Here is a 16,749-nt window from a genome sequence, read left to right on the forward strand (position 1 = left end):
AAAAAAAAAAAAAAGAAAGAAAGACATGTAGACAGATAGACTAGAATTGAGAATTCAGAAAGAAATCTTTACATTTATGGTCAATTTTCAATAAGGATACCAGGACAATTCAACCAAGAAAGGATATTCTTTTCAACAAATGGTGCTAAAACAATAAAATAGCCACAAGGAAAAGAATAATTTTTATTTCTAAACTCCATGTACAAAAATGAACTCAAAACAGGCAAAACTAGAAGAGTCAGAATTATAAAACTCTTAGAAAAATATATAGGTATATAAATCTTTAAAACCTTGGATTAGGCAATAGTTTCAAAGCACAAGTAACAAAGAAAAACATACATAAACATCATAAAAATGAAAAAATTTTGTTTGTTTATTTTGCTTTGTTCTGTTTCTTGTTTTTTGTTTTTGAAACAGAATCTTGCTCTGTTGTCTGGGCTAGAATGCAGTGGTGTCATCATAGCTCAGTGTAACCTCAAACTCCTGGGTTCAGGTGATCCTCCCTACCTCAGCCTCCTGAATAGCAGGGACTACAAGCACATGCCACTACACTCAGCTAATTTTTTTAATTTTTATAGAAATAGAGTCTTGCTCTGTTGCTCAGGCTGGTCTCAAATTCCTGGCATGGAGTGATCCTCCCACCTCAGCCTCCCAAAGTGCTAGGATTACATGCATGAGCCACTATGCCCAGCCATCTTCTGTGTTTTAAAAAATACTATCAAAGAAGTAAAAATACAATCCACAAAATGGGAGGAAAATATTTGCAAATCATTTTGCAAGAGTCTAGTGTGTAGACTATATAAAGAATTCTTCAACTCATGAAAAGACAACTCCCACTTAAAAATAAGCAAAGGATTTAAATAGATATTTCTCCCAAGAAGATACACAAATGGCCAATAACCATATAAAAAGATGTTCAACAACAACTTGGCACCTGTGGCTCAAGTGGCTAAGACGCCAGCTACATACACCTGAGCTGGTGGGTTCGAATCCAGACTGGGCCTGCCAAACAACAATGATGGCTGCAACAAAAAATAGCCAGGTGTTGTGGCAGGCACCTGTAGTCCCACCTATTTGGGAGATGGAGGCAGGACAATCCCTTAAGCCCAGAAGTTAGAGGTTGCTGTGAGCTGTGATAGCACAGCACTCTACCCAGGGTGACAGCTTGAGGCTCTGTCTCAAAAAAAGGAAAAAAAAGATGTTCAACATCATTAGCTATTAAGGAAATACAATCAGAACTAAATAATTAAATGTCACCTCCATGAGAGTGGCTATAATAAATTTTTTTAGTGGAAATAACAAGAGTTGGTAAGGATATGGAGAAATTGAAATAGCTCTTGCTATGAAGCCATTGTGGAAAACCATTTGAAAAAAAAAAAAGCAGAGTTACCTTATGGCCAACATTTCCACTCCTAAGCATATTCCCAAGAGAATTGAATATATATTGCCATATAAAAACTTTTACAAATGATAGCCAAAAAGTGGAAACAACTAAAATAATCATCAAATGCAAATAAATAAATGAAAGGTGGTATATACATTTCATTGGAATATTCTTCAGCCATAGAAAGACTGGCATAATGCTACATACTACATCATAAATGAACCTTAAAAATATTATCCAGATATAAAAATTCACATATAGGATGATTCTATTTATATGCAATGTCCAGAATATGCAAATTGATAGAGACAGGAAGTAGATTAGTGGTAGCCAGGGGCTGGGGGTGTGGGTCATAGGGAGTGACTGCTAATTGGTTTGGGATTTCTTCTGGGAATGATGAAAATTTGTTCTGGAATTAGGTAGTGGTGATGGTTGTACAACTTTATGAACAAACTAAAACTCATTGAGTTGTGCACTTTAAAAGGTGAATTTTACAGCATATGAATTTTGATGAATGAATGAATGATATTTATGCCTTGGAGGGAAATTGCTGGGCCATATAGTCACAACTCTACATTTAATTTTTGAGGAACTGCCAAACTGTTTGCTAAAGTGAGGGTACCATTTTCCATTCCCACCAGCAATGTGTTAGGGTTCCAATTTTTCCCCATCCAAAGGTCTCCTAAAAAGTTAAGAGATACTAGAAGACAAATCTGCAACAAAGTCAGGGAGCAAGGGTAAAATGCTGAGGTTGTTTCTGTCTTAGGAGTACATATATGTGCTTGTTTGCAGGTTTCAGAGAAAATCCATAGATGGAAGCTTTGGTTCCAATGATGGTAAGAAAAATTCCTTGTTTCTATTCAAAATGATGTCAAATAGCACATCCATAACACTCCAGTTGGCGCTGCTTTTGTCTCTCTTTATTTTGCAATTTACAAACACTTCCTTGATTTGTGTCCCATAGAGTAATTTAATCTACAGTCTTCCTATGGAAAGCAGAGCTAGTGGGAACCAATTTCATTACTGATAATTATTGAGATGTGGAGCTCATGATGTCCATTGTAGTTATCCACAGACCATTTGTCAGCCATTCATCTTTTTTTTTTAAGTTTAATCATTTTTAGGACATAACTGTTCATCCTTATATTATCCCAAAGCTAATGTGTGAATAATGGTAATTTATTGCATCAACTCTAATACAGAATTTGCTTTCCCCAATCTGACACAGGCTTTTTTTTTTCATTCAAGTATCCAGAAAACTGAAATATTCGAGACTAGGGAGTGTAACAAAGAGGATAATAAGTTTGAGGAATCCAGAGTAATGTAATACCCAACCACTGTAATATTTCCTTTTCTCTGCTCTGAAAGTTTGAACAAAGGAATTCAGCTGCCCAATCTTTTTAACAAAATTTAAAAATGTGAATGCCCTCATTTTTGAAAACTCTAAATCAGCATGAGTAAATCAGTGCTTATAAGCTATTTGGCACAAAGGGAGAAACTGGAAAAGGAATGATGAAGTGCGACTTGATTTTCAAGTCGCATGTAGCAGATGTCTAGTTTTGTGTTTTCTGAACTTAAATGAGTCCACAAAATCTTAGAAAGATGCAAACTCACTCCCTGCCCCCACCCAGCAGGAACATTTCTCCTTTTGTTGGAGGGCTTGCTTTTTTTTTTTTTTTTACATTCAATTTCCTTAATGTCAGCATGTCTATTTTTCTAGCCACCCAGGCACTTTGTTTTAATAAACATTCAGCTGCCAATATAAAAGACTGTAAAAGAACACCTGCTTCCCAGACTCTAACATGTTAAGTGCTCCTTTCCCTTTTAGCCATTAAATGCTCAAAAGAATTTGTTCTCTCTGGATCGCATCTTTTTTCAACCGTGCTCTCAGATTTTATTATTACTTTAGGCCTAGTTACACTGAGGCCTGGACTCAATTGTCTCCTACTAGGTACACTCTAAATGGATGCTCTGCTATATTTTATTATATGCATGAAGTCATTTTATTATTGCAATACCACATATTCATTAAAGGAATTTCATGTTCAGAAGGGTTTCCTGAACATGCAAGCATAACTAAACAGAGCTGGGACTTAGGCCAGATCATGGTCCAGGATCAAGAAGCCTCTGAAAATTAGCTAAGAGCTAGACAGCACTCTTCAGTGGCAAGCAGCAATGAATGAGTGACCAAAAGGAGTAAAGCTGTGTCATTAAGATGCATGTGGCTGCAAGTAAAAACAACAATATAGTATATCTCAAATATGCTTGATCATTGAAGAGTCCTCTTATCCTCGGAAATTGAGCAAAAGGATGGACCTTGGGACTGATGGAATCCAGTGGCTCTTGTCCATTTCCCTGCTATTCTTTTGGCTCCAGTTTATTCCCTGGGCTGGAGCTGAGATGGGTGAAGGTTCACACCCTTACCTGGCAACTTCAGGGGGAAGCACTTTTTCCAGAGCCCCCAACAACTTACCCTTGTGTTTCATTGGCCTAGGGTGGATTATATACTAACTGTCAAACCGTTAACCCAAAGGAATAGATTTACCTGTACATCAAACAAACTTACTTTTATAATGAGGGGGGAGTTCTCTTTCTCTAAGACCAGGGTTTCTCAAACTCAACATTATTGAAATTATAGGCCAGATAATTCTTTGCTTCAGGGGACTATTCTGTACATTAAGGATTTTTAACAGCATCCTTTACCTCTACCCACTGGATTCTAGTAGTACATACACTTCCTGCTGATGACAGCTAAAAATACCTTCAGACATTGCCAAATGCCTGGCAAGGCTGTCCTCCTTCTGTTTGAGAACTACTGACCAACACAGCAGTGCCAGGCACAAGTGAGGATAAATGAACAAAATGCCATCTTTGTTAGGAAGTAGAAGATAGGAATGCTCAACACAAAGGGCTTTGAAATAGGAAGAAAATCAGGGAAATTTAGAGAGGCCACAGGGATAGATGACACCAACTCCAATGGTGACCACTAGTGAACCAACATCTGGATGCTTAAACTAAGAGCAGAAGATAAGCTCTACCCAAAGGAAGAACCAATTAGTAACTATTTAAAGCATTTCAGCCAAAGCACTGAGAAGTCAAACAGGAGCAAGATACAGAGGCAAGTAAGGACCATAACTGAAAGCTAATGTAAGACATTCACGGAGGAACTTTTGGAGAGGAGTGAGGCCACAGAAATGTTCTGGGTATCTATGTGCACAAGAAGTTCAATGGCCCTACCATGGGGGTTGTGTCCAGAGAAAATGCTAAGAACAGTTTTGAAAAGGGGAAGTGATTCCACTGGACTTCACATGTTTGCCCACATCATTGTGGAGCTAGACTTCAAAAGAACGTGTCCTAATTCTTTCTCCTTAGGTATGAGGTGGGGGACAGGAGCCAGGTCCTATAAGTTTCCTGGTTGGTATCAGCTCTGTTTTAGTTAGGTAGTGATAGGAAGGCTGCCCTCCGAGAATCTGGAGGTTACTCTGCATTTGTTTTTCTTTAATGAGCCTGCTGTTCCTTAATTAAGTTGTTTTTGAAAAATGTCAATGTTGGCTCCAACTATACTAAAAAGCAAAGGCATTTTTTTCCATACTTTATGGGATAAAGAAGGACAGAAGACCCTGGAGGCTGGATAAGAGAGAAATGAAAGGGGAACTTTTTTACTGTGGATTGGATAACTGGACACTGCACTCTCCAACCATCACTTAATATTCAAGATGGGGCCTCTGGGAGAACGTGAGGCTACTGAGAAAGACCCTGCTCTGAAAACATTTCTTCCTTTGGCTCTATCAGCAGAGAAACCTTACATTTCATATCAGTTTTAAAGAGCCTCTACAGAAATTCAGTTACCAACTGGGAAGAAATACTAATGAAGCCTCGCCCACAGGCCTATGGGACCACATGGGCTGCCACCATGAACCTGGGCACAGCATAAAGAGGAGATATCTTCCCCAAGGGACACAGCTTGACAAGCTTGATGAGGTTGCAGAAGAACCAATGGCCAACCCAATACTTAGCCTCTTAGCCTCTCAGCAAAGAGCAGGGTGCAGTGAGGAGAAGATAAGGAGTATGTTGACTTTGGAGGACACAAGAAACACAGCCCAGAGGCAGACTCTGTGGAAAGGGGTCTCAGTTCTCATCTTGGCTTTCCAATCTTCTTTTTCCAAATTTCCTTGACTTCTCTTGCCCAGTTTTTTTGTTTGTTTATTTGTTTGTCTGTATGTTTCACATTCATCTACAAAAATGAATGATCTTCTTCACCTTCTCCTCAACTTTTGAAACAAAGCATGCAACTAGTTGGGTTCAGTAGCCAACTGGCATCAAAATACGATTTCATGGCACCAGTTCACATACATCATTTCTGACTCTCTCTTCAGCTCCCAACCCCCTGAGTCTTCAGAAACACAACAGGGCAGGGACAACTGTAACTGCAAAGTCCCTAAAAGATCCAAGCAGGCTAAAATGAGATGAAAATGTTCTCCTCACATGTAAGAGAAAAAGCAAGCATGCAAGCATATCCTGTTCTATGTTAGTGAAGTGGACAGATGGCAAGGGGCTCATGCTCAGAGAAAAACACACCAAAACAAGTTTCCTTATTAAGATAGGATCATTCACAATCTTGTATGTCTGCTATTCCCAGCCAGAACATCTCAATCTGTCCTATAAACTGATAGCTTCTGTTTAATTCTGCTTTCTAAATACTATCCTGTTAAATAAAGATAGGGTTTGCCTTCCGAGATCATACTTGAAGGTTGGAAGGAAATGCTTTGGGTTTTGCCTTCTTAAAAGGCCTGAGACATAAGCATAACTAACAGAATATTGTTATCCCATGTTGGCCCATCTCATATTTAAATTGAGCCTATGAAATCCTACAGAGTTAAAACATTTTGGGGTATTGCACATGAAAGTCTTGGTGCTCCTAACAATCACAGAACCCATGATGTTTCAGTTACCCCAAAGTCAACAGAGCCAGCAGCGACACCCAAACCAGATCATGCTCAATTATGAGCCAGAACAGAGCACAGAAGTTAGTGATTCAACTAGTCTGAACAGACCTACACAGCTGGCTTTTTGTTTTTAACGAAGTTGTCACCTAACAAAACAGTGATTGTTTTTGTTCATCCGCTTGCTTTGATTTTAGCTTTTGCTTTTGTTTTTCTTTTGATTACACATACATGAAACATTGGCTCCCATGAACCAGTTCAATGACCTCCCACCACAACTGAACTGAAACGTTGTCCCCCACACACTTCTTCCCATAGCAGGGGGCTTCCTGTAACACCAGAATGCCAAACACTCTGGGTTTTATGATTTAGTGGCAGTCTTCATTTTCTATTTACATGTTTAATAATTTTTTAAATTGCATTTTAGACAAAAGGCTTAGGCTAATGGTTATAAATATGGAGCTTAAGCTTAAAAAGAGAAAAATGTGAAAAATACCAAGGGAAATGTAAAAGACATCCCTTAGGAATGGGACCAATGCAGGGGTTACCTGAGAATCCACAATGGACTAAACAAAAAGAAGATGCCACATGACCCTAGCTTGATAGAAAATCGTGAGCAAACAGCCAATCTAAAAATCAAAAGTTGTGCTTACTCTTCAAAAATATGAGTTTATTGGGCAGCAACTGTGGCTCAGTGAGTAGGGTGCTGGCCCCATATACCAAGGGTGGCAGGTTCAAACCCAACCCTGGCCAAACTGCAACAAAAAGATAGCCGGGCATTATGGCAGGAGCCTGTAGTCCCAGCTACTCAGGAGGCTGAGGCAGAAGAATTGCCTAAGCCCAGTAGTTGGAGGTTGCTCTGAGTAGTGTACTGTACTCAGTACACGGCACTGTACCAAGGACGATAAAGTGAGACTCTGTCTCTACAAAAAAAAAGAGTTTATTAAAATGAAAATGCAAATGAGCTTCAACCTCCTTGTCTCTTTGGAAGATATTCTTTTGTTTGTTTGTTTGTTTTCAATTTTGTTTTTGAGACAGAGTCTCATTTTGTCACCCTCAGTAGAGTGCCATGTATCATAGCTCACACTCTTGGGCTCAGACTCTTGGGCTTAAGTCTTTCTCTTGCCTTAGCCTCCCAAGTAGCTGGGACTACAGGTGCCTGCCATGCCTGGCTATTTTTAGAGGTGGGGATCTTGCTCTTTCTCAGGCTGATCTGGAACTCCTGAGCCCAGGCAATCTACCGACCTTGGCCTCCCAGAGTGCTGGGATTACAGGCGTGAGCCACTGCTCCTGGCCCTGGACAGATATTCTTAAGCACTACATGAGAGTAACATATTTACTGCCAGTTACTCATATGTTGAAGGAAAATCTCTGTATTTTGTAAGGATGAGGGGAAACAAACCCTTTCCCTTGAAAGTTCACTAAAAGATCAACTTACAATTAAGGCAAATTAAGAAGAAAAAGTTTATTTACCAAGCACAAGGGGAGAATCATGGAGTGAGAACTCAATAGCCCAATGCAGTTCTGATATATATACATATAGATGTATATATATTTTTCTTTTTTGCAGTTTTTGGCTGAGGCTGGGTTTGAACCCTCCACTACTGGCATATGGGGCTGGTGCCCTACTCCTCTGAGCCACAGGCGCTGCCCCTGATATTTTTATACCTGTCTTTCTCGAGGGGAGGGGAGATGAGGAATGCAGGTAATTCTGTTTAGGAGTGACGAATGGTGTTAAGGAGGACAAATGGACTGGGAAAACAAACTGACTTGTAAATTAACCTGAGAGAGAGAAGTATTGTGTTCAAAGTAATTTCAGCCAGGTCTGGTTGTTTTCTGAATCTTCTTTCCTGTAATATACTGAGATAACAGGGAGAGAAAGGGAAGTCAATTGTCTCTTTGATCAGGTCAGTCTGGTTTATGTAGATACAGGGAAAGCCTCTTCCAAGGGCCTGTTTATCTTTAAGAGCCTTTCATTCAAAATATCCTTTATACTAAGGAGTCCTATTTTGGGGTTAAATTTCCTAAGCTCTTTCAATTTCAATTAAGAAGATCATTTCATGGCATATATGTACAATGGAATATTACTTGGTCTTTATAAAGGAAATATAGCCATTTGCAACATGTCCTTCCTGGATGAACTTAGAGGACATTATGCTGAATGAAATATATCAGAGACAGAAAGAAAATGCTGTATGAGCTCACCTCTATGTGGAATATAAAAAATAGTCAAATACAAAGAAACAAAGTAGAACAGTAGATACCAAAAACAGGAGGCAGACATGACGAGGTATATGGCAAAGGCAGCAAACTTGCAGTTATACAGGATAAGTCTAGGGGTCCAGTGTATAGCAGGAGGACTGTAGTTAAAAATATTGTACTCTATGTTGAAGATTTGCTAAGAGAACAGATTTTGGGTACTCTTACAATAACAAAAAAGAGGTAACTGTGACAGGTGACGGACATGTTAATTTGCTGGCCTGTAGTAATCACTTCACATTATGTGTGTTTCTGTATACAAGTGTATATTTCTCAATACACGATGCTTTGTACATCTTAAATATATATAATAAAAATAAATTTTTTAAAAGGAAGATAAGTTTTAACTGAGACCAATACAGTGAACTACTATCCATCCACCAAGTGGCGGAGGAAATTATTTGATCTCTCAGAAGTTAGTAAAATGGTGATAATAACAGTACCCGCCTCCTAGAGTTATTGAAAAGCAAAAAGAATAAATTCTTAGAAAGAACTTAAAACAGTATCTGACACAGTAAGGTTTTTTTTGTGGGGTTTTTTGGCAGTTTTTTGACCAGGGCTGGGTTTGAACCCGCCCCCTCTGGCATACAGGGCTGGCGCCCTACTCCTTTGAGCCACAGGTGCCATCCTGACACAGTAAGTTTTCAACAGACATTTGTCAGTAGGAAGAGGAGCAGCAGCACTGGTAACAGTAATAAACACAGTCATAGCAATGGCAATCCTAGTGGCGGTGGTAATCGTGGTGGCCCTTGTGATAGCCAACAGTAGCAGAAGCAGCAGAAAAACTTCATGCTGCCACTATGGCCAAAATTTCCTAAGTCAAAGAGTCAATCAAATTAAAGATGACATCTTCACATAACTCTGTTATTGTGCTAAAAATATTTGATCTTTCATACTTAAGAGTCTGAAAGTAACTTCTTTGCCTTAAACTTGAATGAAAAGCATACATAGCGTTTATGCCATGTTATATATATATGGCTTAGCTCAAGAAAGGCCAGGGAACACCTAATTTCTCTAAATAATGAAAGATATATCAAGAAATCTCCAAGGCCAGACATACTGACTCATACCTCTGATCCTAGAACTCCAGGAGTTTGAGGTAGAAGAAGATGACTTGAGCTTAGGAGTTTAAGGCTGTAGCTATGATGACGCTACTGCTTTCCAGGGCAACAGAGTGAGACTCTCAGTCTCAAAAAGAGAGATAGAGAGGGAAAGTGAGAGCTCTCTAAGCCTAGCAATAATGCCAGGGAGTATGCTTTCTGAGGACCAAAGTTTGTGCTCTGAAGGCCAAGGTCTATATTCTACAGAACAGCCCAAGAATACTGTATTAGTCAAAACACTTGCTGTCCCACTGAGCCAACTCTTGGCTAAGATACCAAAAGGAGAAAAAGAAAATTAGTCTCCAAGGCTATCAGATTCGTCTCTTCTCACTTGGCTAAATGTTTTGAACTTTTAATTTTTCTTTATAGAGGAAATTAATGACTACTGGGGTTAAGGAATCCTGGTTCCCCAACCCCAGTGAACCTGGCTCAATTAATCAGCAGAACTAGAAAGTTCAACAGAGGTACACAGGAATCAAAAGCAAAAGTGGGTAGAAATTGAAAGTAAAACTGCAGCAAGAAATAGAAGGCAAAAGTCACTTCCAAGCTTTAGTATAACAAAGAGAAAGTTTATTTAAAAGCAAAGAGAAAGCTTAGAGCACTTCCAAAGGGAGTTAGAAGTGGGGCCCTCTCACCAGTGAGAAGACAGAGAAACAGAAGGGCCACATAGAGATATAAATACCCTCTTTTTCTCTGTTTATAACTGTCTGTAACTCTGTCATTGGTTTCTTGGAACCTCCAGGCATTATTATCCTTTTCTATTGGTCATTGATTATTGTCCTTTTTTATTGGTAATTGGTTACCTAGGTTTACCTCATATGCACATTCCTTTCCCCTTTTGGTGAGAATTGCTGAGTGCTGACCTAACTATTGAATGTTCCTATGGGCCTTCAGAACTCCTTGTTCAGAAGGCCAGGCTTTCCTCCCACCCCCCTTGAAGCCTCTTTCCTTGTCCCTTCTCAATGGCTACACAAAAAACAAAAAAGCATGATAAAGCCTACAAAGTTGGCTCATAAACTGAATATTTTTACTGCCCTCCCATGAAGTTTGAGAGCTAGAGGAAGATAATTGACTGTGACAACTAGGCATTGTTTGAGGCTTTCGGTTCTTCTGCATGTGTTAAAAGCTGTAGCTTTAATGTAAACTATGATGAACTTTGTTTTCAGTGAATAAATGAAAATATATTTACAGTGAGGACATTTTAGGATATCCTTGTGTTTCTTCACTGAAAATATATTTCCCTGCAATAGTACAAGATATTGATCAGTGAACTCACAGACTTTCTTGTCTGTCATGTGATATGACATAGAATCTTATGTCTCAGAAAGAGAAATTTACTGAAATTTCCCACCAGCCTGACAATATCCCAGACCCTTCAGAAATCGCAGATGGCAGTGAAGAAACGAAATGCATTTGCATGGATGGCTGTGGCTCGTAGACACGTTGTGGACCTAAATCAGAAACAAACTGCCTCCATGCTCCCTCATTTATGGTTTCTGACCTTTGTTCAGTTTGGGTTGGTTCTCAGGAACAGATAAACTCAATGGGATAGCATCTTGCCTGATAACCAGTAAGAACGCTGGGAAGACCTTTCTCTGGTACTTGTGTTGGGATAACTACAGGCTCTCAGAGCAATGAGTACACCCTTTCTGTTACAAGTATCACTGGAAAAGTTTGAGAAGTATTACCTTAGAGTCTGTTTTTCTCTTGCTGCCAACGAGCAGAAGGCAATAAATAAATCTGTTCTACCTCCTCAATGTCCCTCAAATTAATTCATCTTCCTCCACATCCTTAGTTCAGGCTGTTGTCATTTATTGCTCCAGTGAGTACAGTAACTGTCTTCCCATCTGGGCTTCCTGCTCATAGGTAAGGTATTACTAAATGTTAGGACAATAAACTTCCAAATCACAGTGGCTTAATAATTAGTTTTCTTCCTATTGTTTCTGTGTAGTGGTGGCTTCCCTTCAGTAATTCCAGACCCTTTATTTTTGTGATTCTATAATACTGTACAGAAACAATCAGCTTTTTTCTAAGGAGCCAAATGGTAAATATGTTAGGCAGCTGGGCTCCACGGGCTCTGCTGCAGCTACTCAATGGTGCTACTGCAGCACAAAAGTGGCCATAGAATTTCTCCAAAAAGCACAGCTGTGTTTCAACAGAACTTTATATACAAATACTGAAATTTGACTTTCATATGATTTCCATCTGTCATGAAATATTATTCTTCTGGCCGAGCGAAGTGGATCACACCTGTAATCCTAGCACTCAGAGAGGCTGAGGCAGGTGGATTACCTCAGAAGTTTGAGACCAGCCTGAACAACAGTGAGACCCCATCTCTAAAAAAAGTAGCCGGGTATCGTGGTGGGCCCCTGTAGTCCCAGCTACTTGGGAGGCTGAGGCAAGGGGATTACTTCAGCCCAAGAGTTTGAGGTTGCTTGAGCTATGATGCCACAGCACTCCACTGAGGGCAACAAAGTGACATTATGTCTCAACAATATATATATGATATATTCTTTTATCAAACTATTTCAAAATTTTAAAAAGAGCTGGGCTCCATAGTTGGTGTTTGTAGTCCCTGCTAGTGCAGTGTCTGTAGTGGGAAGATCACTTGAGCCCAGGAGTTTGAGACCAGCCTGGGAAGCATCCCAAGACCCCTATCTCTAAAAAATAAAAATAAAAATTTGAAAAGTATTGTTAGTTGTAGGGTTGTATAAAAGCAGGTAGCAGGCTGGATTCGGTATGTGAACCATAGTTTGGTGTCTCTTGTATTAAAGTAAAAGGAAAATCAAATTTAAATTGTCGTGGACTGATAATTTAAGCTACTTAGTTTTGTGTTATTTTGTTTTAGCAACTGTATGTAAAGTGTTTGCCTTTTTGCTTCTTTTAACAGGCTCAGGAAACATGGTGGTGTCACATCCCATTGCTGCTAGCACACCTGAAGGGAGCAATTATGGGACAATAGGTATTTCCTACAATGACTCCTTCATGGAAGTATTTCCTCAGTCTCCAGAGAACAGGCCCTCCAGCCACTAATAACTGTGAGCATGGGCCAGACAGTCATCCTGGGATTGTCTTTTGTATGTAAGATGAATTATTTGGAGGATCCGGAAGCTTCTTTCCAGCTGAAACTTTCTCCAGTTCTATTGCTCTGTTTCTTGGATCTCCTAGCCACACTTGAGCAGAATTCCCTACAATAATTGTCACTTAATACCAGGGGACTTTTTAGGGCATGAGAGATGTATCCCAGGAGCCTGACATCAATTGACAGTTGTTTCATTCTCAGGTTTCAGTGGAGTAAGGGAGATCGGAAGACTAAGGCAGTGCTGCAGGTGAACATGGCTGTAGGCTAACAACCCTTCATTTTGTCTAACTTCATAGTTGAACCTGCTCTCTGCCACCCAATCACATGGCAAACCCCAGTCTTTCTTAAGTGGCCTGAAGGGAACAGAATCCTTATACCTGTCTTGCTAGGGTAGGAGCACATTGAGCTGCCTGCTCCTTTCATGTTGATTGTAGACCTATGAATGGAGCTTCTTAAAATGTCAGTGTAGAGCAGTGGTTCTCAACCTTCCTAATGCCACGAACCTTTAATACAGTCCATAGGAGTCACAACCCACAGGTTGAGAATCACTAGGGGACTGGGAATCTCATATTCCTACCCTGTTATTCTTTCTGTAACTTTGAGAAGCATGTGGGCTCAGTGAAGGCTACTTATTTTTAGTTCTGTAAGAACAGGATTTTTTTTTAAGCCATCTGAACAGAAGAAATAAAGCGGAAGGTAAGCTCAGCTCATGTGCTCATCAAGCTGCACAATTCCCATCTGCTGTGGGAAACATTCAAGGGAACAGAAGGATTCTTCTTCCCAAGAATGTTGTTTTCATTATATAATCATAGATACAGCATGTGGGGGGATTTCTGTGTACAAATACTCTACCCATGAGAAATGTATAGCTGCCGATATGTGTGTGCTTACACATATATGTGATTAGATGCTATACATAGCTATGTGCATGTGTATGTTTATACATGTATGTCCACATTTTAAAATATGAAACATGAAATATAAGCACAATGTTATTTCTGCATCCAGATAGTTAACAGAGCAGATACTCTTATATTCTAATATATATTTAGCCCTAGAGATAGACAATTTAAATATAAAAATAGAAGAGGAAAACTAAAACCATTGAGAAGGAATGGAGAGAAGGAACATGTCTCATGGGTAAGGAGTTAGATTGGACCAACACAGTATTTTCTGGAATGAGTCCACCCTGTGCTTTTTGTAGACAGGAATGAGCTTCCTAGGCTCTTCTTGGCTTTTGAGGCAGATGAGTTTTCTCTGTTTCAGATGAGTCAAGCTCCAGTCCTGGAAGGCAGATGTCCTCCTCCGATGGTGGGCTGCCCTGCCAGTCAGACACAGACAGCTCCGTGGAAGAGAGTGACTTTGACACCATGCCAGACATCGAGAGTGATAAAAACATCATCCGGACCAAGGTGCCTACCTCTAGCCAGCCATACTCTTTGAGAGGGCAGAAAGTTTAGCAGTAAAATAAACTTCAGCAATACCTCAGTTTCCTTTATTTTTTTTCCTTTAGAGGAAGTTAGATTTCCCAGAGGGTTTAGGTAAAACATAACTATACACTAAAAGCAATATTGGGTGAATTAGCACTTTTTTCTCAAGAAAGAAAGTGAGTGTATTAAAAAGAAGGAAGAGAGCATTAAAACATTCTCAAGGTCTGGAGTGGTTGCCTGTGGGCAATAGGGATGAAAGAGTCCAACCACATGGAGGAAAAGATTGATTTGAGGAGTATACCCAGAAAAAGCTCCCTGGTTCTGTACATATCATAAAATGAGTCATAAAGTTCATTTCTTCCTGGCATATGTTATTATATTGTCTAGTATCAAGTAAAAAGTATGAAGGTAATTTGCACAATTTCAACCCTGTGTAATTTAAGAAGCACACAGTGGACATCTCTGAAATTTGGGAAACCAATTCTTGAGATATAAGAAATAGTCAAAGGCAGGGTGTGGTGGCTCACACCTGTAATCCCAGCACTTGGGAGGCCGAGGCGGGGGGATTGCCTGAACTCATGAGTTCAAGACCAGTCTGAGCTAGAGTGAGACCTCCATCTCTAAGAAAAAGTAGCTGGGCATTGTGGTGGGTACCTGTAGTCCCAACTACTTGGGAGGCTGAGGCAAGAGAATTGCTTCAGCCCAAGAGTTGGAGGTTGCTATGAGTTGTGACCTCACAGCACTCTACCAAGGGAGACAAAGTGAGACTCTGTCTCAAAAAAAAAAAAAGAAAAAAGGTGTCAAGACTCTCAATAGATTGCCCATATCAGTCAATTCTGACTATTCCATGAGAAATATTAGGATTTTTGTTAAGGTATTATGGGAAAGCAAAATTAAAAGAAAATCCTTGAATCGTTTTAATATTAATTTAGTTTATAAATTAAATTTTGATAATTTTCTCCTTCAAATACTTTTAATAATTCTAATTGAAATTGAAGTTTGTAAAGTTCTTCTTTGTATCTTATACATAAAAACCCAAGTACAGTTTTGTGTTCTATTTTTATTTGGCATCTCAGATGTTCCTTTACCTGTCAGATCTGTCCAGGAAGGACCGGAGAATTGTTAGCAAGAAATATAAGATTTATTTTTGGTAAGTAGATAAGCAGCAGGATCATGGTTCCCATAAGTAAATGTAAACTTTTCTTTGTAAGAACCACAACCACTTATGTCACATAATTCTAGTGTCTAATGAGCCACAGGCTTAGGTGATAATATGACCAGCCAATGATAGATGAACACAGCCTCCCTCCTAGCCAAGGAACAGAGCTGCCTAGCAAGGACCTCAGGGTGACTCTTGTCCTTTTTTGACAGCTCCTTGCATGATTTTACTTGGTAATAGATATTTTAGGGAAACAAGGGACAGGGGAGCCACATGGAATTTCAGAGTGGGACCATCAGTGTGCAATTGAGGCATCTAAGAGATCTACATCTCCTTCATGTGATCTATCGCCCAGTACTTGCACTCTGATGTTTCATCTAACAACATTCTAAAGACATAGGCCCTCATGGATGATTTGGTTAAACCTATTTATACTGTTGTACAAAATGTTGTATGAAAAGAAAGGAGAAAAAAATCCTAATATTTGTTGAGTGTCAACCATTAACCTTCAAATATACCATTTCAGTTAGTATTTTCACTGTTCTTTTCTGCAACTGAACTTACAGTAGCCAAGGGGAGTTTTGCTTCACTTTTTTACCTCCCCTTTAGAGAAAAGATTGTGGACCAAATGCAAGAGACAGGGAGAGGGAGACTGGAGAAACAGGAACTGCACAATCAGCTTCTAATTACTTTTACAAGCTAACTATGGACCTAAGGGATGGAAAGATTCTTTCAAAAATATTGAGCAAATATTCCATTGTCAATTTGGAAATAACTATTTCTGGTTCTCTCTGCCTGCAAGGAACATCATCACCATAGCTGTGTTCTATGCCCTGCCCGTGATCCAGCTGGTCATCACCTACCAAACAGTAAGTGCTATCCCACCCCAAATCCTAGCTTTCATCCTTCAGGGAAAGTCTTCACAGTGACTTATAGAGAAAAGCATAACTTGGGGTTAGTGCAAGAATGAACTTCCCACTGGGAAGGCCACTTCCCAGTTGGACTTCACCATGGCTTCATCTTTAACTGACCTTACAATCTAGCTCCCAGTTTTTTAATCACAAAGGGATCTGGGACCTCTTCTATTATCTTGTCCACCAGTCTGAAATTATTACCTTGTACTCACTCAGTTGTAGTGTCTATCAATTGCATCTGTTATTTACCAGTCTGAGCTTTCTGATTATCATGGATAACAAGTACAAAAAAGAAAGTTCCAGACCAAAACAAAGAAGTTTGATGTCTAATTGAGCCTGTGCTTTCTCATTGAGGGTAAATAATTTTTGTAAAATTAAAAATGGCTTCATAAAACTAGCAAAAAAGGCTCGGCGCCTATAGCTCAACCGGCTAAGGCGCCAGCCACGTACACCTAAGGTGGCGGGTTCGAATCCCCAG

The 16,749-nt window shown here is 39.6% G+C and overlaps 1 protein-coding gene across 1 annotated transcript in view; it reads left to right on the forward strand.

The window, feature by feature from the left end:
- SIDT1 (SID1 transmembrane family member 1) overlaps positions 1–16,749 on the forward strand; it is a 93,853-nt gene that overhangs the window by 59,039 nt on the left and 18,065 nt on the right. Inside the window, exons 10-14 of the mRNA XM_012810051.2 lie at positions 2,177–2,220; positions 12,577–12,648; positions 14,035–14,180; positions 15,275–15,348; positions 16,160–16,226. Of these exons, the coding sequence (XP_012665505.1) occupies positions 2,177–2,220; positions 12,577–12,648; positions 14,035–14,180; positions 15,275–15,348; positions 16,160–16,226 (403 nt within the window). The remainder of the gene's footprint in view (positions 1–2,176; positions 2,221–12,576; positions 12,649–14,034; positions 14,181–15,274; positions 15,349–16,159; positions 16,227–16,749) is intronic.

This window comes from Otolemur garnettii, unplaced genomic scaffold (assembly GCF_000181295.1).
Source record: "Otolemur garnettii isolate 467f Iridium unplaced genomic scaffold, OtoGar3 scaffold00122, whole genome shotgun sequence".
Taxonomy (NCBI): domain Eukaryota; kingdom Metazoa; phylum Chordata; class Mammalia; order Primates; family Galagidae; genus Otolemur; species Otolemur garnettii.